This window comes from Haliaeetus albicilla, chromosome 7, assembly GCF_947461875.1.
Source record: "Haliaeetus albicilla chromosome 7, bHalAlb1.1, whole genome shotgun sequence".
In the NCBI taxonomy this organism is placed as follows: domain Eukaryota; kingdom Metazoa; phylum Chordata; class Aves; order Accipitriformes; family Accipitridae; genus Haliaeetus; species Haliaeetus albicilla.
This window is the reverse complement of record NC_091489.1, coordinates 25,529,203-25,556,827: the sequence shown is the minus strand read 5'-3', so window position 1 is coordinate 25,556,827 and position 27,625 is coordinate 25,529,203. Positions and strand designations below refer to the sequence as shown.

At 39.4% G+C, this 27,625-nt stretch overlaps 1 protein-coding gene across 12 annotated transcripts in view; it reads right to left on the bottom strand.

Moving 5' to 3' along the window:
* PTPRK (protein tyrosine phosphatase receptor type K) overlaps positions 1 to 27,625 on the bottom strand; it is a 418,390-nt gene that overhangs the window by 157,236 nt on the left and 233,529 nt on the right. For all 12 annotated transcript variants that reach the window (XM_069787404.1, XM_069787405.1, XM_069787396.1 and 9 more), the window contains exon 7: positions 15,547 to 15,840. In XM_069787404.1, coding sequence (XP_069643505.1) covers positions 15,547 to 15,840 — 294 coding nt within the window. The remainder of the gene's footprint in view (positions 1 to 15,546; positions 15,841 to 27,625) is intronic.

Here is a 27,625-nt window from a genome sequence, read left to right as displayed (position 1 = left end):
ATTCACTGACACAACTGTAAGATTAAGTAGTTTCTTCTCTCACTGCAACCTATCCTTATGATGCAGGGCTTTCTAAACAGTAAAGTGAACTCAGGTTGCTGCAGACATCCAAGTAGCTGGTGTAATTTATGTACCCCTCTCCCATGACTGACTGAGACCTAGACATGACTACAACGCAGAGATGACACTTTGGAAAAATGTACTGAAAATAAGTGGCCGCTTCTTTGCAAATGGTACTTGGCAGGAACACACAGTTTGTCTATTTTTTCAAATTCATAAAATACTGCAGGTATGGATTTTTTTGCCTTCAAGTCTATTGTAATACACTGGGGAGAGAAAATAGTTCTAACCATCTGACTAGTTATTAAAGATATTATAACAATATACAGAAAAACGTTTCAGTAAGCTGAAACCAATTTTTTTTACAAAGCTATCAGAATATTTTTCTTGAAATTGATATATATTTCAACACATGTATGTGTTTGTGTGCATATACATGGTTTTAAATATCAAAACAAAGGTTCTTCTATTTGTTTCAAATCTTTCTGCAGAAAACATTGCCAGCAACACCTATGAATGGTGACAGACATTTGCAAGCAATTGCTGGAAGCAATCAGGGACTGCAAGATTTCAGTTCAACACTGAAGGCCAAACAAAGCTAGATATTTTCCTGTCCTTGAACAGAGCAGAGAATATTGGTCTGCCTTCTTTTATTTTCTTTTTTAAAGCAGCTAAGCAAGAATGACTGATTTTGAAACATGTATTTCACCATGACTTCTTCAGGAACTGTTCATGTTGGCTCTTCCCCCCTATGCCTCGGACAATTTTCATACAAAAGACAGATAAGAAAACATACTACCCCTCGTAGCCACCTGCTGTTTCCTGACCCCAGTCTTCAAGGATGAGCTGCCTCTTGTCTACTCCTGCCACTCAGTTACAGCACTGCATGCCAGACTTTCAACAGCACGAAAGCAGCAAGGATTTGCAAGGGATGGGTTGGTTCTCATGTCCTGCAGTGCCTTGATCTCTTCCCCAGCTTTCCAATACAGTAGATCTTAGCTGCTAAATCTGGGTCTCACTACCTTCATCTCCTCTGGTCCCTTCAGCCCATATGAGACTGTACCCTATGCACCTTCTCCTGAAGGACCTGGGAAGCCAGGAACTGCCTCCTCATGTTAGTGGCCTCATGGAAGAAGAAAGAAGAGTCCACAACCTTGCCAGACAACATGAGCTGAACTACATGGCCTAGAAGCAGCTGGGAGAGGAGAGCTTCAGTAGCTATGTGATGGTAAAGTCTATCAACTAGTTCATTCCTAAGAAAACCTATGATAGCAGTGAGCATTTCAAGACCTCTCTTGCTCTCCCCCCACCCTTTTTATTTTTAAATAGGAAGTGCTGTCTTCTTGTATAAGGACTTCAGTTGATGCTGGCATAGTAAAGGATGGGGAGGAAGGGTTTTGGGAAGCAAACCCTAGCCTCACCACTTCGGAGATTTGCTCTGTCAGTGTGTAAATGTCAAGGGAGCAGAAGGATCCTTCAGACAAAGCAAAAGGTCTGAGGGCCATCAGCTGCAGAGGATGCAGTCTGTTAACTCCTAGAACACACACAGCAGTACTACCAATACAAATCCAGAGGTTACCATTTGCTACAGAGAAACCGATTTACGCATGCTCCAAGAACACCACAAAAACAGCAACAAAAAATGTAGGGATCAATGAGGTGGGCACTGACTATGCAAGTCCAAAAGATAAGAAGTTACAGGGAAACAGACTTGGTCATGTTTGGCTTTACATCCAAGATCTAAATAGGGTGGGGAAAGATATGTCGATGACAAAAAAATTTCTGTAGCCTTCTCAGAGTTGGAAGGCTACTTCTAATGCGATTTAGCTTATGAAACAAAGGTGAAGCTTGCTACACAGAAACCTGCTACACATACTTTGACTTAGCTAATAAACGTCAAGAGTAATGCTCTAAAATGTGCAAACTCAAGCAATTTAAGTGTTTGCATGTTTTATGCATTTTAAGGCAAATAATTCTCTTTTAAATGTCAAAATGCATTTTTTATTAATTTTCTTCTTCTCTAACTGCCAGCAGAAACTTTCAAGTGAAGGAATTTGAAGGATACTCTTGTCTATTGTTGTTATTTATAGCACATTACATGCACAAAAGCTATATTACAGTAAGAGAGCAAAAGAAAGTATTCAAAAGTTAAGAAATGCCACCTTTGAGATATCAGTAACAAGCTTAATTCAATTTCCTTATGCATATGCATTATGATACTATGTTTAAACACATGATTTTCCTTAAGGCAACATGGAAAAATCTATACATAAAAATATGTCGACTAATGTAGGTGGCACAGGCTGAAAAAAAGCAATACAACTGTGTATGTATTTTTCCTGTATTCCTTGTATACAGCTTTTAAATAATCAAACCAGATCGCAAAAGACATATCAGAGAACACACATTACTGACAGCTGTAGGAAAAATTAAGTGTAGCAGCATGAGCCCTCACACACATTTTGTACGTAGAAGCACATAGTCTGCTAGGCATTCACCAGAGAACATCCTGAAAGGTTTGCCTGGCCTGTAAGCTACGGATGTTTGTTGTAATATTAGCTTCACAACATACCATTTGATTCAGCACATGCTAGGGTAGTTTATCTATCAGTTTTCTGATGCAGTCACACTACAGAAAACATGTCCTCAATTTGCTCTGTAAATGTAAAAAAATCCTAACTTTAACAAATTGATCTTGTAATTGCAGCTAAGAAAAGCTTACACTACTGCTTTAAAATGAAAAGAACAGAAACACAGGCATACTAAAAAGATATTAGGTTATTAAAAAAGTTATTTGGGTTATGCATAAGATACTGACTTTTTAAAATTTTCTTGTATCTGATTCAGATCAAGTATTTTAAATTTTCAAATCCTTCAAATATGGAAGTAGTAGTTTGTTCCAGCACACCACAAGTTAAGAAAAAGCAGCAAGCTCCAGGATGGCACTGACTATTACTGGAGGATGTTTTTTTATTTTCTTCATTTTTACAGATAATAAATTAATTTCTCCTTACATATACAGAAATCTAACAGTTGCAAGACTAGTATCTATTAGTGCAGATTTAAAGCAAGTTTACTACAAAATGTATTTCATCAATGGGCAGAATATCATAATGACAGTGAATATTGTCATTGGAAGGCAAGACTAGACCGATACAGAAGATGTAGAGCCTCTCTACCAGCTATTGCAAAAACAGGTTCCTGCTGAGAAGGGGGGGGGAAGGCATGACATTCTGCCCTAAAACCCAGCACACGTGCGCGCACACACACACTGCTGGGAAGACAGCCGAAAAAACCCCGTTGCCTCTCTCCAAGCTGCTACGGGAATTAACACACAGCTACAGGCTTCTCGGTTCAGACTGGAGAATGGACTCCAAAAGAGAAGCCAGTCTGAAGGAGGGCTTGAGGTTTCATAGGTATCCTAAGCAACAATAACTTACAGGCTACTACAAACAAAGCCTCTCTCTTCTAGCATATTCTAGGCACCTCTGCGGCCAGCTTCAAGGAAACTGGATAACAATTTCCCCATTTCAGTCAGTATACAAAGCCCATTCACTATATATCAGCTGAGCTTCAACAGAGAAACAACTTGACAAGTCAGAAGCTGAAGCAATATGTGTCAAAGAGATTGAATTCCACTTTCATATTAGTACAGAAGAAGACAGTGCATGATTATTGCTTGGAGCATGTGGTTGTTTAGGGGATAATGCTAGCACCTTAACACTGAGAAGTAATGGAAATTGTCTGTCTTGTTCTCATTCTTTCTGAGACAGTCACTTGTGATATGTCTTGTTACACTGCCAGGTCATTTCTCTCTTCAGGCTCCTTAAATATCACCTGTCCAAGTTGACAATACATCTCTCCAATGATGACATTATGCTTTGTCCCTTGCTAAATAGGTAGACACTCACTTTACCAAGGATGAAAAGTTACACTTTACTTGCAGAAATTAAAACATTACAGGCTGGCCACTACATTAGAGCTCTGCTTCCCAACGCTGCCCATCTGCAAGGACGCTCAGCCCCCAGCATCAAGGCATCTTACTCTGCAGCAGCCCAGGCTCGTGTCCTCCTTTAATTTCTTGTTCCTCATAAAGGAGACTACTCCTGACATGGCTAAATTCAAAGAGATGGATTCAATTATTAGAATTTCAAACAAACAAAAAAAAGCATATACAATGACTTCCACGTTCTTTTAAATGCCATCATATCCACTGAGAGGAACTTCTATTATAGAAGTTGCACTGCTTCAAGTGCCCCAATTTTCTCTCACCAGTAGTTATTCTGTGCAGAAAACAACTCGGCAAACCCTGCTCCAAAAACCAGACCTTCAGCACCAGAGACAAAAGTGTTTCTCCATGAGCTGTCAGAGCTGTGATACTTAACCCCCACTACAAGCCCACACCAGCCGGAATAAGGCACAGGATGAAACACAGAAAGAACAATTGCTGTGTATCTGTTTCCTGGCCTGAGTTACTGTCTAGACAGGCGGCCCATCACACCCGAGAGCCTTACATGGAACTACTGGTGCAGGATGGCTGCTCTTCGGAGGCTGGAAAAAACACACATGGGCATGTGTGTCCACTGACAGAATATGTAAAGTGTCCAAGAGATTAGTTTTAGGAGAACAAAGTGTATAATGGAAGGATCTGACATTTTCTAACTTAAGTCTGTCCACAAGGCAGACTTTCAGAGTGCGCTGAGAGAGCATGGCTGCCACAGAACCTGCTTCCCGTGGGGTGCAGCAGCCCAGCTGAAGCCTCACCCCTTAGAACCCACAGCATATCTGTTTCCAAGAGACCTTTAAATCACCTACAGTCATCACAGAAATGATTGTACAGACTCACAATTCCCACCTTAAACTTGCAAATCCTTTCTTAAACGTGGAGACAGTAAGCTGATTTGTGAAGCCAATACTGAAGAGTGGTAGCACTTTTGTTTCCACTGTGGCAACCAGATCAAATTAACGCAAAAACCCTAACTTTGTGAACTGACTTTATTTTAAGCACATGGCAACTAGTAAATTCAGGACTAAATAATTCACAGGAAGACATAAAGACCATGGTTATATATGTTTATTGATTTCTATACAATAATACTGTTTTATATATTTTTTTCTCATTATATAAACTATGGTACATGCTCTGAATATGCCCATCAGTAAAGTGACAATGAAAAATGTCTACCATCTTAATTTGTCTTTCAAATATGCATTCATCACCTTTTCCAATTACTGCTAGGTAAGATAAGACATATCTATGAAACTTTTTACTTCTTTCTTTTCTATATGTGTTCTTATACTATATTCATCACTGTACGATCTGCAAACCTTCTACAAGCACATTACCCAATATGAATAATTTCTACAACATATTATTCGTTCCCTCATCCATTGTTTAGACAGAAGCATCTGTATTTTTTCCTTCTATTTTTTAAATTGTGTTTCATGGATGAAGGGATGGAATAGCTGGGGTTGTGGGGTGGGTGGGGTGGTGGTGTTGGTGTATGGTTGTGTTCCAAAAAATACCAAAAAGCTGAGCAACAGAAAAAGAACACTTGGTAATGGCAACCTAAGAAGTCTTAGAGATGAAGTGGCACACACACACACAAAAGGAACATGCTCAACTAGCATGATCCTTAATTACGGCCATTTAGAGGATAAGTGACAAGTGCTAAGAAAGCCAAAAAAAAAATTAAGTTCAGGAATAAATTGATCTCCATTGATTGCTATACAGTATGATTGCTGCGTTCTTCCCACACTCCCCATCCCACCCCTTACTGTATCAAGTGAACACCAAGAGTAGACTCTGCATGGACAGACACAAAGAAATGTTGGTCACGCAAAGAGCTGAATGCAGAGCAGTTGTTTATTTTCAAGGGGGCTCAGTCCACAGGACCACAAAAATTACATCAGTAACAAAATTTGTCACTGAATGAATAAAAATTTCTTCTCTAACATGATCTTCATTGTACTAAATTCTAATTACAAATTATTTATCTGTGGAAAGCATTCAGACAGATAAAACCAAGATCTCATTGCAGCCAGCACAATAAAAGTAAGAGAATGTTTGCTTGGGGCAGGGGGTGGTGGGGTGGGAAATGGGAGAAATTGCTGGGGAAACACACATATTAACCCTGCTTTCCAAATGGCATTGAGATGCAAAGTGAACTGATTTGTCAAAGGTGACAGAACTGCCACAAACAGAAAGCAGGTTTTTTGAATTGCAGTTCAGCACTGTCTTTGAAGGTCATTACTTTAAGGAAATATGGTGCAACTGAACTAGTTTACTTATTTGTAATCATCTATGCTGCTACAAGTTTTAAACTGTGAATGCAGCACATCATATTCCCAATGGGTGCCCATGGTCTGACATTTCAGTCTAATTGGTCGAGTTCATTTTGCAGACAAAAAGAAGGTACATTGTCAAATATATTTTCACCAGTCCCTCACATTGAGCATAATTCTCTAAAATAAAGGTAATAAACTGCAAAATGTGTGCTTATGGTACTGCTAGTATCTGAAATGTGTAATTATCTGAATGATAATTAAACATGTTGCCATTTCCAAGAGTAATGAAATAGCTTTCAGCAATTAATGACCTGGAAAACAAAATGCATAAAATAAAATAGTTTTAAAAGGTAATATGAAATGAAAAATACTAGTACACAAATGAAATGCTAGGCTGTTTATGCAGTGGGATTGGACACGTGAAACAAGGAAAATAAATTTCGACCACATGAGAAATCATTGCCTAAATCATGCCTGCATCTCTAAAAATAGTATTAATTCTGGTCATGTCACACCTTAACAACAAAATTATGTTTCCAGACTTTAAGCTTCTGCCAGAATTCTTTTATTTTGGTTTCCTAATCCTCCTGACAACAACCTCTTACACAACACCGTATCTTTAATTCTATAGAACAGGATGCTACACAGATTTAGGGAGGAGTTGGAGAGATGGGGTAAAGGGCTTGGGTCAGAAGGAAACTAATTTGATAAGCAATTTCAAATATGCACCTTCAGAAGCTTTAAAACATTCTCCAATACTAAGGAAAAGGCGAGAAATTTTGCTCCGGTTTACACAATGAAGGACTACAGGAGCTCTTTTAGTTCCAGTGCCCAAGTGATAGCCCTAACAGTCAGTGATCTCTACGTCGTGTTAGCCCAAGCATAGGGCCTGAGCCCCTCCTTTTCCCACTCTGTACATACAGACTACTTTGTTTTTATTATACTGCAGCTGGCCTATCTGAAGCATAGATTAGCATCACTCAATTCAAACCACTGTAAATTAGAAATCCAGGTTTTTTTGGAGTGAGTTTTTTCTACCACTTTCATAATCTTTTGCAATTTGCCAGCTTTATCGTAGTTACATTTTCTTTATAAATTACATGGAACTGTTCCTGATAGGACCCAAATAGAAATGTTTATTCAATTGAACCATAAAAATGGTTTTAGATATATCAGTCAGTTCTTCTTCATTTGAGTTGATTCTATTCTGGTTTCTTAATCAAAATGTTTTATATCAAATTAAATGCATTAGAGAAAAACAATATTGCCTTTATTAACCAAATCTGTAATTTAATTTAAAAAAATCAAGTTATTCTGACAAGATCAGTATTCCATAAACCTGTTGACTGTCTCTAATTATATTACTTTCTTAATTCTTCATTAATTAACCCTTGTATTGGCAGTTCCATTATTCTGTTTAGAATTAAAGTGAAGATGACAAGCTTTTAATTAATTGGGTGATCCTGATCCTTCACGTGAGTATTTTTAATGTTTGTTTTCAAGTAATCTGGAACTTTGCAGGACAGCTCCAGATTTTTTTTTTTATTTTGCTTTTTTTTTTAAACAGCAAACCAAACGAGGTAACATTAAGAGTCTTGACAAGCCATTTTAGGATTCTGGACCTACCGGTCACCCGAGGTGTAACTTGACATCAGCTGCTGCTTAATATGCTCCTCAACTTATTGTTGTAATGGAAGCTATTTCATTATCATACCATAAAAAAGCATCACCTGGTCCATTCCCCCTCTCAGCATCAGCAGAAGGATTTACTGAGAGAAAAAAATGAAGTGAAATTTACTCAGTTCCACCTCACACAGCCTAGGTTCAAATTAGGAGGAAAGAACTATGCTGTCCACTTCTAAAATGAAGCAAAGTTGAGAAAAATAAAAAAGCAAACAAGAATTAAATGAAAAACAAAGATTCACCTAGCAGAATAAAGCCCAAAGAATCAATGCCAGTGAGAACCAGGGCTTTTGGGAAGCCTGTCCTAACCTTTGGAGGATGTTAATCTGAACTTTATCCAAATCTCACACTATCATGGATGACATTATATTTCTCTGTAATGGCTTTGGAGAAGAAAGACACATGGGGGAGAGAGAAAGAATAATGAATGCATTTGGGAAATCTCATCAACCTCCCTCCCTCCTGCACATGCCTGCTGGTACTGCTTTCCTCTTGCACCCTTCCACATCACCACTCCTGCTACTCGCAGCCCTCCCCACCTACTCCACACTACTCTGCCGATAGCGTCAAAATAACAGTGAAAAACTAGTGTGCTTCCAAAACTGTACATTTAAGTGCTGCAATGACTAGAGCAACTTTCAAAACCTTATTAAAATTTTTCCTGCTTAATTTTTAATAGTGATGAATGAAAGTATGATAAAAGCTAGTCCTATAGAAGTTTGTTTTATTTAGATACTTACCAATCCTCAAACACTAAAAAAGTAATACTGCACTCCTAAACAGTTGAGAGACCTTAATTATGAAAGCATACTAAAATAAAGTATCAAGCACACTAATGAATCATACTAAAATATCATTTATTTCAGTTGAAATTAAAAATAGAAGTTGCAGTTCAAAAAAGAGCTCCATTCTTCTGAAAAGGTAAGATTATCTCAACTTGCAGTCATGCTCTTTGGAAGCAAACACAGACAAAAAAATCTGTGAACATCAGTCCCCAAACTCTGGAGAAGCTATAATCAGGCTCTGAGTTATCTGGCCCATGTGCATCCACAGCATTTTCAAGTGCTGCAATATGAATTATTGCACATGTCCATTCTTTTACAGCTGGAATGGGTGCCATGGATTAATGTACTGCAATACATTTTCTTGCCACAGACAGTGCTCCTCTCGGAAGCGTGATCTATTGACTAGTTACACGCACTTGGGATAAATCACAGTTGGTCTCAGAGCTGTGGCACGCTCTGCTCTGGGAAAAGCTGCCGAACAAGCCGAGGTGAGACAGAAGACAGAGAGGACTGGCTTGCAAGACAGGGAAGCTCTGGGTGGGGTTGGCAGCTGCTCCTTTTCCTCCCCCAGCCTCCATCACACACCTGAAGTGGTATCCTGACCTAGTGTCCTTTGCCAGAAGGAGAGCCACTAACTTCAACTGAAGGACCTCCCTCAGCTTGGTGGACTTTGCACCAAAGTCCTGACTGGCCAGCATGTTAGGTGCCAATGACCATAACCACATCTTGCCATAGGTAACTTTTCCGACCCTGCCCACTGGTAGAGACTTCAGAAAGAAGGCAAAGGAGAGGTCGCTGCACACAACAGAGGCTTTGAAAAGTGGGTGGCCATGCTAGAGGAACTCACCTACCTAGGTCTGCTACCCTAACCCTAAGTGAAAAGCACCAGTGTGATTTCTGGATATGACACTACACAATAAAGAACTAGCCATGAAAAAGCTTATCCCCAAAACGAAGCATGAGAGAATTCAGAAAACCCATGTCTCATTTTATAACATGGCACTCAAAATGTCGCAGGAGGAAAGCTTCCAGTTAGTGCACAGGGAGCTTGCAGCTGCAAATACCAAAAAAAGGATACTAAGCAAGGCTGAATATAGTGAACAAAAAAAGTTGAAAACTAATTAAGGGGAGGTCAGTGTCTGAACTTGCAGTTTACTGCCAATTCAACTGAGTCATCAGCATTGCGCTCCTTTGAAAAAGAAGATACCATGCTTAATTTACACAATGTGACAAGGACTTGGCTAGGCAGTCTGCCTGGTCTCCTGCTAGGTAACTCAGCTGCGCTACGGTCCTTTCTTATGGATATAAGCATCATTAGGATTCTATATGTGGTATGAGTATCTGAACAGTGGCAACCGGTACAATAAGCAGAGTATGGTCACATGTGACAGCCAATGGTCCAAATCAGATAGCTCTTCTACAGGATGCTCTCTCAATAGCAATTCTGGTATTCAATCCTAAAGGGAATATGATGAAGTTCCTTAGTCCAGACTTTCTCCATTGTTTAAATAGCCCCCCCCCCCCCCCCCCCCAGCAACTGGTAAATCTATATGGAACAAGAGACTGGTGCATTTGGTATCTGATAGCGAGATCTTAAATGCTTCCAATTACTACCTGGCCAAAAGCCCAGAAACAGTCACAAGTGCCAAACACATTTGTAAAAACAACACCAACTTATAAATATTGGTGTAATGTGGGCTTTTCTGCAATGACAAATGTAAAATAATTTTTTAAAGTATCACATTCATTTAGTTTCAAGTTGTTCATCTTCAGTTTATTCTAAAAAAGTGTTCAACTTGTAAACAACAAAAACATGAGTAATAAAAACACATAGTTTAAGCGCTCAAGAGGTATTTAAGCTCCTCTCGCAAGTCTCTAATGATATCTACTTTGAAAGAAAAAAGGTAAAGATTCTGTTTGAAACATTAAGATAACCACTTTGCTGTATTTTCTCTCTGTGCACTTTAAAAAAAATTAAATGGTTGAAAATTACCTATTTATCTGTACTTTTATTAGCTTTCAAAGATTTAAATAATAATTTAAGATGCACTACTGCAAGAGACCACAAATAGACCAAAATAAAGACCACAGCTTATCTGTTCAGTGCCATAGTTTCCAGAACCTTCCTGTGATGTTGACTGTACCCAATTTGCACATAGCAAAGCCTGTAAATCCAGGTCCCCAGCTTGAACCCTCCACCTCCACTCTGCAAGCATAAAAGGCAAACAACGCTGACTGAAGTAGCACTGTATGCATCCCACATTGGCACAAGCAGATTCTATACTGCACTGTCCCTTTCACTCTAGTCATTTTAAAAATCAGTTACAATTTTCCTGTAACCAGAACAACATTTTAGTTCTCCAGATGGCCATGCAAGGTCACTTTCTCAATGGCAACATCACTGGGGTCCCTCTGTTAAAAAATCCCCCAAAAGTGAACAAAAACCTTAAGCTTGCTTTTGTTTTTCAATGTTTCCCCACATTTCATTTTGGGTTTGTTTTTTTTCTAGAGGTGAATTCAGCAGTATCCTGTATTCTGTGTATATTGTTTTCAAAATTAATAACTGCAAATTATAAACAAACATTCTACGCTTGAAAAAAGCAGGCAGAAAGCAGCCCAGTTCCCAAGCCTTCAACCGCAGGTGATGATACGCCAGCACTGCACCGCTGAACCAGCATCTCTGTTATTGTGCCTTGAGGCTGACTGTTACCAATAGCTAGGTCTCTGTGATGGATAATGATTTTGAACAATGCAATAAGTAAATAAGTAAATTAATAACAACAACAACAACAATGTTCCCTTCTCAGCTCTGATAAAGCTATAAAGCTTCCCCTCCCCCTTACTCATTTTATTATCAAAACTAAATAATACAGGCAACAGTTTACTAAAATCAAGTCATTTGGAAAAAAGCTGAAACCACACAGGACTCTTTCTCCAAGTGCTCAACAATTCTTCATGTTTTACTGAAAATCACACCCTTGCACTGAACTTCAGTAAAGTAGGAGCGAGCAGTTCTACTGTGTACATACATTAAGCTCTGGACAGGCTGAACTGTTGACCTCCTTTGCCACTAAAATATCAGTTATACATAAAACTGAGCTGTAACTCAGAAGCAACAGCCAATGTACGAGAATAACTTCTAACTTACAGTTGATAAAGCAGGCTAAGGGGACAATTTTAGATTATCACATATTTTCTACACCTCCCCAAACGAAAGGCAATCACAACTCAGAGGATATGCTCAGAAGGACAACACACCCCAAAGCCACAGAAAACAGCTTTAAGGATTACTTCTGATTAACATGCTACCCTCTGCCTTTTGTTTTGTTTTTAAAATGCTTCAGAAGTGAATAATTTGAGCAATGACACCAGGCAAGAGGTCTAGTGGTACTGAAATAAAGCCCAGGTGCCCTGTGAGGATTGATGGGGAGGAAGGAGCCTTCAGTATTAGCAGCTTGAAATTATTTGTGTCTAACCACATGCAACCAGGAAGACAATGCCATGCTCAGCACTGACTTCAGCTGTGCTTAGAAATGGAAATACAAAGCATACACCTGGCTATTAAGGAAGATAATGTCAGAACATAATGTTTTGCTTCACATGTTTTAGTTTTACCTCAGCTGTTTAAAAAAACTCAGTGGTTTCACATATTTGACTGCTCAGCACTATCTTTAATTGCAGACTGATAAAACAACATGCAAGTTTTCTAGCAAAATGCCATCACTCGGCTTCAGCACAGGACAGATTACCTGGGAAATGCTGGGTAGACAAACAGGCTGTCGAAGGACTTTTAACTAGTGGAAGAATTATCTCTTCATTAGAAAACAATTTTGTTTAGCATTAGCGGAAACATTTACTAAATGAGTCACCAGACACTGCTTTTGCTTTGAGGAAGACGGAAAATGATCTAAATACCTAATAATAAAAGTACATGTCTGATACCAAGATAAGTACAATCATAGCTCAAATCATTCAGAAGTAGGATACATCTCCAGCAAAGCACAGGACAACTGATCAATAATATGTTAAGAAATGTCATGAAATTACAAATACTTATGAATTATGGAAAAAATAATTTTCAAACTTCATTTGAAAACAATGCTAATATTTGCTTAGATATTAAATAAACAGAAAGCAGAATACTAACCTATTCTTACTGATGTGTCCGTGAGTTTGCTATTGCTGCTACTTGGAATGTAAACATTAAAACCTCATCAGATCAACATTCACTAATGTGTGCTTTTTAATCCGTATAGAGAGCAGTCAAACTTGATGCTGAAAATTCATTTACTTCCCGCCACTCCATTTGACGCTGAGCAGATAATCAATTATAACTTGTTTCAGAATTTGAACTACTATGTACAAAACTTATGGAAAGACAAAATTGACAAAGAACATCGACAGAAAAGATAGTATCTGTCTGGAAAATAAGTGATCTTGTCAGAAACAAGAATTAGGAATAATTGAAGAATCTCCAGAAAGAAGATATTGCTGCAGACATGTCATCTAATATAGCACAGTAAATCACCTGCCAGTCACTCATACAATACCAGCACCAGCAGGCACTGCAGGGTGAGCTATTCCATTATTAGCTTTACCTTTTCTTATAAATCTCTTTGGAAGAGACTAATTTTTATGTTTATAGTTTGCCTTTTATGAGTTAAATATTTTTTTAAAAAATATTCATATTGACTTGGGCTTGCAGTTATCTTACAGAAGCCTTGGGAGAGCACTGCGGAAAAAGAAGGTCTGTCTTCATTTTCCAGACAGGTGAGGAGGCAGCAGGGCAACCTGCTGCTCAACGCAGTGCCGTCCCTGACTCATCCCTGATGCTGGGCACAATACTTCACTCTCCACAAACCCTGGCTGACTCACCTTTTTCTAACTGAAACTGGTTAATAGTAACATTTATTCACCTTCGCTTTCATCGAATAAGAAAAACCAGTCTTACTGCAAGGTAAAGAGCTCGAAATTTTATTGTATTAAAATAATATTGCCATGGAAGCTCAGATTTTTCTTTTCAAGTATTTTTTTGATCTGGTTCTTTTCATAGTGGATTGAGTTGAAAATTTGTCTCAAGCCAGACTACATTTTGGTGCCTTATATGTGAGTATTAAGTTAAAAACAAATTAAAAATAAAATCACACCCACAATGACACTGTTTCCCCTAACTGCCTTCTAAAAATAAGTCACGTAAATCATGACTTCCTTTCTTTTCCTTTCCCATTAAAAAGCTTTAGTCCGTCACAACCTGGGTAAATGAAATCATATTTTTTCAAGTGCTGGGAAAAAGAACCTGAACATTTGGGATTTATTAGTCTGAGCTTACCCTCTTTAAAACAGAAGCTGTTTTCAAATTCCTGATTTTTCAAAACTATGCCTAAACCAATTCAGTACAATAAATCAATGCTTTAATCTTGCGTAGATGTCAACGACTGTCATCTTACCTGAGATGGACACGCAGATCTTTTTACTGCACAGGAAAGACAGACTGAATTATAAATAAGGTCACAAATTCCAAAAAACGCCTTCAGTTTAGTCTTACTCCCGCTGTGTGCCTCAGCTTCCGACAGTGCTATGCACAATTTCAAAAAAGACTGTCTAGTTTTCTGGGATTCATACCTATTGACCTAGTCCACTTGAAGTTCTGGCTTCTGATCCAGACCCTGACCCTCTTCCTTCAGTAAACAAAATGAGCAGTCATCCATGCTTAGATGAGAACTCCAATAGCTGTCCCACTGAGGTCTGTCACCAACTCGTGAAAAAAATTTCATTTATATTTCTGTTTTATATATGCACACATGGAAATCTGCAACTGCAGCTTTTAATGCAGTTTTGAATAGATGGCTATCAGCACTCTTTGCCAAATCTAATATAGTGCAAACTTTAAAATACTGTCAGGCCCTAAAAGTCTTAAGATTAGGGAAAAAAACCCCATAATTTAATTTAATTTCCGCTTATTTGCCTCCCAGTCTGATGTTTAAATCTCTTAGGTTTTTTCCTCTGCAACTATGAGATGTAGGTATTATCTTTCTTCTTATGAAAGGTGAGATTAAAATAACTTTAAGTAGCTTTAGAAGGAACAGCATATAACACAAGTTGGCAGTGCTTAATCTTCTTGGTGCTGGCCCTGCAGGGGCACTCTAAAAAGCCAGCAGCAGACTCCAGGATTCAGCAGCACATGATTTTGGTGGTGGCAGTCAAAAATGGAGAAAGCACTCTACTAATATTTGCAATTGTGTTTTAGGAACTATAGATTTTAGTTGTTGCATTTAAGTTCCTGGAGATTCTGGTAGGCCATGAATATCTACATTTTTTGTAAAATTCTATTTCTTCAACAGTTTTTTTCTTTTCCCCCCAGGCAAGTTCCTTTATGTGCTAGTTTCCTTAAAATGTAAGTGAAAATATGAAGGTGAAAAAACAGGTGGTTTGTCCTTTCCAGAAACGATGAGGTCTCCTTCCTTGCACGAGAAGTAAAATATTTTCTTAGCTTTCTAACATCCCACCTCCTAACCTACTCTTCCGGGGTTAGTGAACAGCAGCCTAGACAGTGACCAGGCAAAGCAGGAGACACAGCAAATCCTCATTGGCCCAGAAACTTGGGGATCCTATGGGTGCCAAGGGAACCCTTAAGTTCCGCTACAAGTTAATTAGAGCCAACAAGCCTGCCAACCAATTAAATCATTAAATAAATAGTTTCATTTGTTCATTTTTCCAAAGCGGCACTCACCGGCACATTTGGTCCTGGTGATGAGCGGTGGTCCTGGCTGTCCAGTCCCACCTTCACCTGGTCTAGTGAGAAGGACCCGAATCTCATATTCGGTGTCGGGGTCCAAGTGCCAGAGCTTGTAAGTCGGTGCATTGACAGCATGTGTTTCGGTCCAGGTCCCAGATGTCATTCGGTACTCCACCTCTTTCAGGATAATGGGTCCGTCCCCAATGATTGAGTTGGCATTCAGCTGAATGAGCAAGTATGTGGGCCCAACGCCCAGCAGCTGCGGGGGTGCTATTGGCCGAGGTGGCTCTGTAGGGGAGACACAAAAAACCAAAAGCCAGCGATAAAACAAAAGCTGGAAAACCCATTAAGAAGAGGGCTTTTTCCACAGAAAGTGGTCAGTTTTTGGTCAGCAAAGATTTCAAAACTCGAAAGCAAAATCAAACTGACATCAATGAAGAAGAGCTGAGGAGAATTTCAGCTGATGGAAGCGAGTGGTGCACCAGTGGCATCTGCCCAATGCTATTTTTTCCATTTAAAAATCTCAGCTAGGGACCACAAAATCCTCTCTGATTTATATATTGCTGCTACTTAACATTTTTCTGAAAAAAAAAACCAAAACCAAAAACCAAACCCACACAAGCCCAAAAACCAAAAAACCAAACGCCCCAAAAACTGGGTTCATGCTCATCTATATAATTTAATATGGCAATTACTTGAGATTTTCAGAAAGATAACTGATTTTTGTTTTTATTGACAGAAGCCACATAGGTACTTTCCTTAAAGAAACAGTTGCAACAGTTGATACACTAGCCTTGCACGGAATATTCTTAAAAATGAGTATCACAGCAGTTCATTTGAAACCCACCAGATGCAGTTAGGGTAAAAAGATACAGATGCCTATTACAGGCATTCAGAATACTCAGAACTGAGCAAAACTGCCAGGAGAATGACAAAATAAAGATGTATAGCAATGACATATAATATGTTATTCTTGAGTAACTTACTAGTGATTTAGAAACTCAAACTATAGGATGTATCTTGCCTTTTGTCTTCCTCTGTTCTCATCAGCTCCTGCTTGCCTAAATATTTCAACACAGCTGCAAAGTGAAAAGGTAATGGCCAACCAAACAGGGAGGTGAGGTCCCCTTTACCCTGAGACATGTTTATGTAGAGAAGCAACCCACTGCCTCAGCACGATTTATTTTAAGAAACAAATCACAAGCAACATGTACTTTTCTAATAAAATGAATCTACTGATAAATACAGAAGGTTCATTTTCATTCCAGATGGCTCATATTTCAACTAATTTGTTTCAGTTAATTAGGCAACAATGCTAAATTCAATGCACACAGGGGTTTCGCACAGCAGCAATGCAGAACTAACAACGCGGCAACTCTGAGCAGGTAGAGGGGATCTCATGGCCAGTACATTAAAAATAACATTTAACCCCAGAACATAAGATTTCCCTAGAGGGGGGCCCTTCTCATCACCACTCCCCCCAACCCCCCGCACAAGAGAAGTTAAGATGCAGAAGCATTGCACACGTTCTGCCTCCTTGGAATGACCCCACCAGTGTCACTGACAGAGCCTGTGGAAGGGGGAGTGGTGATGGAGGGGCTTGCAGAGGGCCTCCAGCCCTCCTTTGACATCCCAAACTCCCTGCATGGTGAAGTTTGGCTAACGACTCCCTGCTTCTCTACATCCAGCAATGAAGTTTGCCCTCTAGATACCAGAGCTGGCTCCCAACACTGTATTTACCAGCTCTGTAAGCAACCAAGCTTCCCACATTTTGGCACAACACAATTTCTTACAGACTTTTTTCTAAATTAGCTGCATCTCAAGCCACTCAGTTTGGAGACCAGGGAATCTGTGAATGTGCCATAGTGGCTGCAAGTGGAGCTGATTTTCTCCTCCAGGAGTGAAAAGGTGAACGCTCTAAGGTGTTCCCATTTCTGCTTCGGGATATACAAAATTCTAGAAAGTATCTCAATTAATTATTAACATGTTTTACCCTGTTTTGGCAAGAAATGTGCATATGAACTACTTTAGATCCCTACCTGCATCAAAGATCAGCAATGCAGCAGGGCTTAATGAGGGCAGTTTATTTGCTGTGGAACTAACACATTAAATGTCGAAGTAATGAATTCTAAGGTCAGTGTATATTATAGCAGAAAACATAAACGTTGATGAGCATGATGCACTACCAACTCCGAGTTACAAACCTCTAAAACGTAAGGCTATGTTTAGAAGTATACACTTTGATTAAGAGCACGATTATCACAAATAAAACCTCACATTAATGAGACTAATATACCATTGCATATTAAATTTTTATGTTAAGAGGTAAAGCGTATTCTTATATTAGCATATGCATTTTGGTTTTAAGCTCTTGAGGACAAGGAGACTTATTTATAAAGTCTCTCCCAGTTCCAATAAATTATGCATGAATTTTAATCAGTTAGCAAATGAACAAGTAATTGTTCTGCAGCATTATTAATATTCTTCATAATACAATATACTATCAGAACCAGAGGTGAGGTGCAACCAGAAATCCCAAAAGTACACTAAGTATCAACTGAAGCATGCAATCCCAATGTACCAGGATAAACTTTTCTGATGTTACCCAATTAACTTTCTATTAATTATTCTCATTCGTCATTCTATAACCAGATCCATCAAATATTCCCCAATTATAATTTGAAATCACATAATCTCCTTTTATATATACAGCAACCTGAAACTTTTATGATTTAAAAGTTGCCATTGATAACTAAAAGACAGAACAATGCCATTATTAATGTTTTGGTTACCGTTCCCACAGCAAATGTCACACGTATCAACAATACTCCACTTTCAGTGGGTTTTCTAATGCAATTTACATCCTTCGATGAAGTGATGTTGCTGGCTTCTCACTCTAGCAATCTGAGTCCACATAGTACTAAATGTCACAGTTTCACAGTGTCCCGAGAAGACAGTCTGCCAAAACCGAAAAACCTCTTATATGAGGTATGGAAAAAAAAAAAAGAAAAAAAAAAAAGGAGATGCGTGAAAGGGAACCCCAAAGAAGATCGCTCTCTCAGAAGTTTGGTCCGGTTTATAAACAATATAAAAACTCAGCTTCAGTCAAGCCATGCGACAGCTTTGGAGTTCAGAGCCTGGATCAGAGGTAGCGTTGCAGGAAGCTGAGGCTCACCAGTTACCCATCACGGCAACAGCCTCCCTCCTGCCTGGCCTGGCTGAGGCACTCTGCCTGCAGATGGCCACTGCTCAAACGCATTTGGTGGCTTTCAGTCACCCACACCCACAGCCAGGTCAGGCAGCACGGTGACCTCCCTCCATCTCCCCGTTGCCCTGGTCACTGCAACCAAACTTGGGAACGGTACCCTTTATTTCTGCTAAAAACCAATCCACCCCCCTCAATTATTACGAGCAGATGTGGTTAAGGCACACAGTATTCCTAGCAAGCAATTTTCATGGCGCACAGTTCCCCTTTTCTGAGCCACGAACCCTCTGTGAATAGCCATGAAGGTTCTAAACAACATTTTATGAAAAAATATTTCAACCCATCGATGGTTTATTAACTCCTCAGTAGAATCACAATCAATAGGTATTTAGGACACTCGCACTAAACAGTTTGAACAAAGACCCTGTATGGTGAGTTTCATTTCTTCCTTTGCTAAGCATAAAATTTAGAATTCCTTTTACAGTGTAACTAGTTTAATTACTGACTCATTTTCTGACTATATTTTTCAGCCACTGCTTAAAGCTGCTAAATCTGATGAAATCCCTTCCAGTGTGCATGGCCACTAATATCTCTGAAAGACTATATAAAAAGACCACTTGTACATCTGCAAGACATTAAAGAAATGAAAGTATTTTCATGCACAGCAGTTTGCAGTATTTGGTCAGTTCTGGTTTTGACATAAAATGCCCACAGCTAAGTTAATCAAAAATTAAGACTGACATTTCATCAGTACAAAGTTCCCATTCTGCTGAGCTACTAGCAGTACATTATGCTCACATCAGTATGTATATGACATTATATATTAAATGTACTGTGATATTTAGGCACCAATGACTAGAATAAGCATGCACATCAATCCCAGCTACAAGTCTTCCTACAGTTAAGCAGTTGTGTCATATTCTTAATATTAAAATTGTGTGCAAATAATTACATATTCATAGACAGAAAAAAAACCCCAAACCAGAAAAGGTCACTAGTATTATTAGTACAGTAACTAGTATGCATAAAACTTCCTATATTCCCAAGCAACATATGCGTAATATATTGCTTAATGTTATTTACCCAGCCTGGGTGACAATAGCCCTGCTACGTTGCCCTCCAAGACTAAACACCTCCTAAATTTAAAATAAAGGAAGGGAGTTTCATTAGTATCTTAGTGGTAATCATATACTGTTAGTGATCAGTTCAAAGCAGAACAAAAAAAATAAAAGTCAAACCAAACCAGAATCCTACAAGTTGTTCCACTTTGGAAGAAAAGCTTATACTGGATGCATGTTTGATGAAATCTTATTTATTTACATGAAGTCACAATTTGCTCAGCATAACGTGTACCAGTCACAGCAGACTGTTGCCTTGCTCACAGCAGAAGAGTTTGGGGAGGTGGGGAGGAGAGGGCTGGTTACCACACAGCCCGAACGTGGAAGATAGGGGAGTACCTTCATTTTTGCCACTCTCCGTCCCACCCCTGCCTCGTACGGAGCCTCCACACATTAATAGCCTGCAAGCTCCCCCTGCTCATGTGCTCAGTGTGCCTTCACGCCTTCACTCTGCTGATGGCATGTTCAGCCTTCTCTGTCAAATACCTCACATGAGGCTATACAGTTAGTATGCTGATGGTTATCAACAGTTTAACTCAATATATACAACAGGGGTAATCATAAAAAGTATAACAAAGCATTCATTTATTAAGAGAATCCTAACATCAGCCTCACCCCTCCAGAAGTCAAAAATTGGTATGTCTTAACTATGCCATGAACTGTCAAGAAAGCAGGTAAATCAAAAGAATACAGATTTCCTTTAAAATTTTTCTTAATTCAGAGAAACAAACAAATAAATCCACATAAATACAGCTAATACTGGATGTTCCAGGGAGCACAGCAGAGATGCCTCCACAAATGACTCAAGAGTGACTCAGCTCCCACCTAGATCAAGCTCATTTCCTCTTCTAGGGAAATTTCTTGCAAAGCTGTTTAAGTATGTCTGCACATTTCTTGCAAGTACTCTGGGTTTCTAGTTGAGGTTCAGTGCCTGACCCACACTGGCTATGTATAGTTAGAGCATGATCTTTGCCATATGAAGCCCCTGGGACCCGGGGCCCTAGGGAGTGCAGTTTGAGACACCCAAGGCATATAGGCCAAGTGGAAAATCCCTGCTTGCCAGGAGCTGGACCCATGCAGAAGCATGCTGGTGCCTCTGCGCAGGGCTCCAGATTGCACACAGAGACGTCGTGGCAAAGCTGCATCAGAAGACCCACGGCGTGGAGCCAGAAGAGCGTGGGGAAGCAAGCTGCCGATCCCATGCAACAGCTATACTGCTTCAGCACTCTTCCTGTACTGGAAGATTACATATGGCTTTGGGATTCACACATGTTAAAAAATATTGAAAAACTGAAGAACCAGGAACGTTTGTTCAAAAGTTGGAGAAAATGTATGAGATTTAGCAGAAAGAATTATGGTAGTCAAGTACTAGCAGGGAGACAAAATTCTTGGTCTTAAAAGCTGTTAATCCAATGGAAAAAAAAGAGAATTAACAAGAAGCAGCTACTGAAAGCTTAAACTCAGATACGGTATTAAGCCACAAATTTAACAATGAGAATAGTAACTGAAGAACAATAACTGGTAATACTGTAGGAAATGTCTGCATTCTCTGAGTGTTTTCAGTCAAGGCTGGATGTCTTCTTATAAATTATATGTTAGGGTAAAAAAATAGAAGATGATAACAATATGTAAGGCTCTGAAGAAGTACAACTGAAAGAAATTATGTGGTCGTGAAGGTGGTCACAAATTGAGCTATAAAAAGGTTGAGAATAAAAAAAAAGGCATAGAGACTTTCAGCACAAATACTGGGTTCCTTTTATTTTTAGAAAAATCATTCCACATGTGGCATATCTTTAATATGAACTGGAAATATTTTCACTCAACTCTCCAAAATGGATAGGAAGTACTGCTCTGCTAGGAAAAAAAAATTCAGAATTTAAGACAAAAAAGTTTATTTTGGACTTGTGTCTGCCTGAAAGGACACCTGGCTGTCTTCTACGCTGACAGCAGCCTGACAAGACCTGTCACCTTCAGCGCCAACAAAAGCTGTATTGACACAAACAGGGGGCTTTGCCAAGTAAGGGGAGAAGCACTACAGAAAGCAGTACGTGCCTGATGAGAAATTCTTCTACTCAGTTAAAAAAGCAGGTTAATGCAGGGGATTGAGGGATCCCAAACCGAAAGCACAGATCTGACTAACAGCAGAGGTATCATGAACCTTAGAGTCACAGAAAGCCTCTACAGTTTATTTTTACATTTCCAACAAGATCTCAAGTTTTCACTTTCTGTGCATGACAGACTACGCTTATAGCTCAGTCTGCCATCCTATACATGCCATCTCTAGTGAGTAGTTAGGTCCTTAATGGCTTTGTTGTATAACACATGGAAGACAAAAAACCCAACAGCCTATACATCAAAGAGATTGCCCAACACACTGAGGACAGTTCATTAATGAGAGTTGAGTACTCTACTGGGCTTCTGAAAAGAAAGAAGAGAGAGAGAGAAAAAAAAAAGCTGTCACTCTTCTAACTTATATTTTATTTTTCTGTATTATTAAGAACACACCTCTAGATGTACATTGCTCTGAAACCTTCTAGTCACTAGCCAAGACTTCACGTGGGAAGTCCACTAAACAAAAGGACAATCTTAATTAACCAATTCAAAGATGCAGACACACGTGCATCCTTAAGTAGAGAAATGCTGTTGTTATGGGTTTAGCTTACAGGATTCTTGCTTGCACACCATATGGTGGTACTTGATTTTCTCACCTGGGCAGCCCACCTTATTCTTGTGGCAAAGGAAAAGAGTAAGTGTAAGCTTATTCTCGGCCAGACATACTATGCATCAGCTAGATATCCTGCCCAAAAGACACGGTGCATCTGGAAAACATCAGAATAAAGAAGCAGGTGCACAAGCAAGTCTTCAATTGCTGTAGGGGTGTCCATGGAAAAAGGAGGGGTTGGAGTGAGAGGCAGCTACCACAGCAGCCTTTTCTGTTCCCAGCTGGCTCCCAACCTCTTTTTTCCCCAAAGGTTACACTTTTGTCTACCACCTTCCCACCCCATTAGTTGGGTAGCTGGTACCCATTACACACCACCACCTGGGCATGAGCCGCCACCGCCCAACCCATGCTTGGTCCTGTGTCTCACCTCGAAAGATACCCAGGCATGGTGGCAGTCAAAAACAGGCTTCAGCACGATGAACTCAACTGCAGGCAGTGCATGTTGCACAGGCTGCAGGAGAGCACACTTGCTTAAACCAGCTGTAACACTCAAAATAACACACAGAGACCTCAGAGGAGTTTTAGAATCACCTCCTCTACTCCAAGACCAAACGCTGGTTATAGATTCATACAATAAAAAACCCACCAGCTGCAAGCACTTTGGAGTTCTCACAAGCCTTGGACATTCTTCAGGTTTAATTAATATTTCCCTAAGCCATTGTTTGGCTTCTCTTTTTGTTCATAAAATCATTTACTGTTTTTGCAAGAAATTTTTTTGTTTGTTTGTTTTCCCCAATGGTCAAAACCTTCTCTCTGCTCAACAAGTTTAACTCATTTTAACAGTGGCTTTATTATTCCACATTGTTATTTTTTTCTGCTAGAAAAGTTTCTATTGCTCCCACCCTTGTCTTCTGCAGACAACTTGAAGGAAGCATTTATTCTGGGTTTCTGCTGCTCATGCAAGTTAACATCTCCCCCCAAAAATATACTGAAAGAGAAGACACCAAAAACCTTGTTAGTAAATAACTGACTTTAACTTATTAGACCATGTAATGATTTCATGTAGAAAATTGTGTAGAAATCGGTAGATTTTTACAGTTAAGTGTCCCAAATGGCCACAAGCCTCCCTTTATATTTTTTCAAAAAACAAATCAAAAGCTTATTCAGACTTAGCTGCTGTCCTGTGACCATAAGTGATGGTGGCTGCATGGAGAAACTTGAACAGCTTGTGATCTAGTACTCTGCCACAAAGCTTTTTCTCCAGCTCTTTTTTTTTCTTTTTAATGATGCTTATACAGACTTAATTCCCGTGACTCCAGAAACATTCTCTCTGTGACTTTAAAATACGATTTATCGCAACTGTTCAGTATCTTGCACTAGTTGCTAGTCCTGAGGTTGAGACACATTACCTACAAAATGTTACATTTTAATTAAGAGTTAGTTGTCTGGAACTGAAGAAGTCCTAAGCAATAGCTTAGTGACCAGGTCATATCAAGTGATTTATCCAACCCACTGCAGAGAGTCTGCAAGACCATTTTCATTGTCTTGTATTACTTGGAATGAAAAAACTGAGAGAATCTATTTTAAACAAACATTCAAAATAAATATCTATAACACAGATTCAGGTCATTACCTAGGGAATCAGTTACTGGAGAAAAACCAGCAACAAGCAAAAATGGCAAATTGAACAGCGAGCTCACGATGCTGGCTTAGTTAGGACACTGACATATTTCACCATAGTATCACCTTTAATTTTGGGTCTGCAAATGGGGATACTATGTCACGAGCTCACCTCAAAACTACTGATTTATCTTTGAGCACCTGCCTAATATATCAAGTTTGTGTGGTAAGTACAGCAAAGTCTGCTAGCTTATGCAGCTAAATTGTATTTAATTTAAGTAACATGGCAGTTACTGACCACCTGAAGTGCTGAAATAAGAATTATTTCAACAGTGAAAACTGCTAACTTCTGTATAGTGATTTTATATCCTATGCATCACTATGGCATTTTATTCACCTTGATTTGAAACACCACTGCATTCATTTTATTATCTTCCTTTAAATAAAAGGAACAGTGTGCAGCTTTAGCATTGTCAGCAGAAACTGTAAACAAGGTTAAGCTCATGTCCAGCTTACGTGTTAAGAAAAAAAAAAAAGACTTCCTAAAAATTGGAGCATGTCATGCCTCTACACAATTTATGAACTGAACACATGCCTATTTATTGAATGACAGCAGGCCATGCTACTCTGGGAATCAATTAGAAGAGTATGACATACTTTGTCAAAAAGATTGCATTGTGTTAAAGACATTTAGGCAGTATACTCCTACAGGAAAAATGAATACATGTAAGAAAAAGAGGGACCTTAAAGAGAAGACATTCAAATCTCTCTCTCGCTCTCAAAAAAAAAAAAAAAAAAAAAAAATCACTCAGTATAAATGAGTCAGCTATGGAAATTTCTCAGACAGAGACTTGATCACAATGACTTCATTATCTACATGTATCAGTAAATCCCTTGAGATCTCAATGTTGAGATTATTGTTGGAAAGAAATATTTTATCTGCTTCATTGTCAGGAACCAGCAGGTTAAGAACTAAATTGAATGCCTTCTTCAAAAATTGGTACTTCCCAAGAAAGAATTACTCTCAACTCTACAAGGCTTTGCAATGGGATATTTAACAATACTGCACTCTGCATGCACGTCCACATGCTGTCAATGATGAGAAGGAATAAAACTAGAGATTAGGGAAAGAGTGCCTAAAGAAGGACAAAATACTATTTTAGGGACTCCAGGATTTTCTTTTACATAGTTATGTAATGAGAATATAATATTGTTTTTCTTCCTGCTTCTCAAGTACTTGGATTTGTTTTATTTTTTTTTAATTTCAAGTTTGAACTGTCCCAATAAACTGATATTGCAAAGATTTTTACATTGTTGTATCTGTTGATGCTATAGTTATGCTCACATTCAGTTTACTACCTAAACAAACTAAGCACAGAACTTTCTGCTGGACAAACATTACAGTGACATATTTATCATCAAACTCAAATACTTCAAACACCCTGCAACAAAACTAGAGTATTTCAGTAGAATTCACTGACACCCCCCCCCCCCCACTATCACAGATTTACACCTTAGTAGCTCTACATCGTTATAAAACTTGAAAGCTAAAAAACCTCACCCAACCAGCACTCTTGGCATTCAGTGAAAGCCATCTACCCTACGTGCATAAGGCTACCAATAACAGCTTGCAATTACCTACAGGCAGCCCAGCTGTATTTCTCAGGTAAGGTGGAGCTTTGTTCAACTGAGGACACAACTGTGCCACCTGGGAGATTTCACTTTACTGCGTAGTGACTGACGCTCCTGCTGGGGTGTTTGCCTGTCCTGGAAGACTCCTGAAGTCACATTATATCCAGCCAGCACTAATCCAAATTTCTATCATCAGCTTTCCTGCATGCCTTTTAAATGACATAGAAAAATGTTTCATGTGCTCTTGGGACATTATCATAGCCAGGCAGAATTCAAAACTGTATCATGCTCTTTAAGTGCCATGAGCTGTACATACTGCTGTACCAGAAGGGTATTGAAATACTAAGTACCTGCAGCTGAGAGGAATAGCTGGCATGGCTTGGGTTTCCAAGCATTTACAGTTTTATTTAATAGTAATTACAGAAACTTCAAGCATGTAAGACATGAGTCATGGACATCTCACCTTCCCAGCTCTCCCCATCCTCTGTAATATACCTGCTCACCTGGCACCTAAGATACCATTAGCATTCCCAGAACTGCTCACTGCCATGCAGTACCTGTGCAGGTTTTTAAGTATGACAGCCAAGCGCCTGCAAGCTGTTTGCATGCCTACAGGGCTACATGCCAAATCACTTGCTTCAGGCTGCTCCTACCTCACCACCTCACACTGTTCTCCCTCAACTTTACCTGCCCAGCAGCACCCTGGGGCCCATCTAGGCAGCCCCAATTCCTCCTCCTGTGTCTCTGTGTCTTTCTATTTCTGGCTATTTGATCCATCAAATGAAGGAAGCTATGTAAAGGCTGATTTACTGTAAGCATTAACCCTAATCACAGACCTTGATGCATGGAGGTGTGAGAAGGAAGGCAGCTCACACGCCATATTATTGAGGCAAGACCCTTACAAATGCATAGGAGACAGAGATGAACTTAAACCCTTCCCCTTCAGACCAGCAGGGCATCCAGCAATGCCTGTATAACAGGATAAATAATGCCTCCCTTCTCCAAAGTTCTTCCTCAGGTATCCCATTTCACTGAAGTTAAAAGCTTTCTGCCAGCATTTCAATACTATCATCAAAGGAAAAATTGATACAGTTTAGTATATGGGTTACACATTAATGATTATCTAGAGATTTGGTGTGTGCTCAGACTATTCAAGTCTATGGGGAAAAATGACAGAATCCATCACTTCAGAGCAAACTTATTTTGAGGGACTGTTTCCTTGCTCAAATCCCTCTATTTCTATTCATAACCTTCTCCAAGACACATTTAGATGTTCCCACCAGCAATGTCTTCACATCTCTTATTACAGCATGCCCAAATATTTCTTGCCAAAAATGCCAGAAGGCAGCCCACTGGAATGACAGAGAAGGGGGCTAATTTTAGGAGGCACTGAGACACTTCCCTCGATCTATGCAATGAACCAACAGAAACCAAAATGGAAACCCACTTGGTTAATTTTTACACCACAGTTTTACATCACAGATGTGAATTATACATCATCTAACACCTACCTGAAAGGGCAACCCTGCTCCTCCACTTCCCACCGTGAGCGTTGCTTGCAGTGCCACTCATCTACTCTACATCCAAGGCAGTTTAGGTTTAAAACTGATCTTGGTGGGGGTGTACACAGAGGTTTCCTGCTTTTCTGGGTCCTTGAAGCAGCTCCCAGTGGCTTCAGACAAGAGCCAGTCTCAGCACAGAAGCAGGAGCACAAGTCTAGGTGCTTGAGAGAGAGGAAGAGGGAGGGCAAGGAGCGAGACTGCCTTTTCAGAAGGTGCTGGCCATTACATCTGCTTAGCTTTCCCATGAAAGCCACCTTCGGAAAGGGGCAGGGAA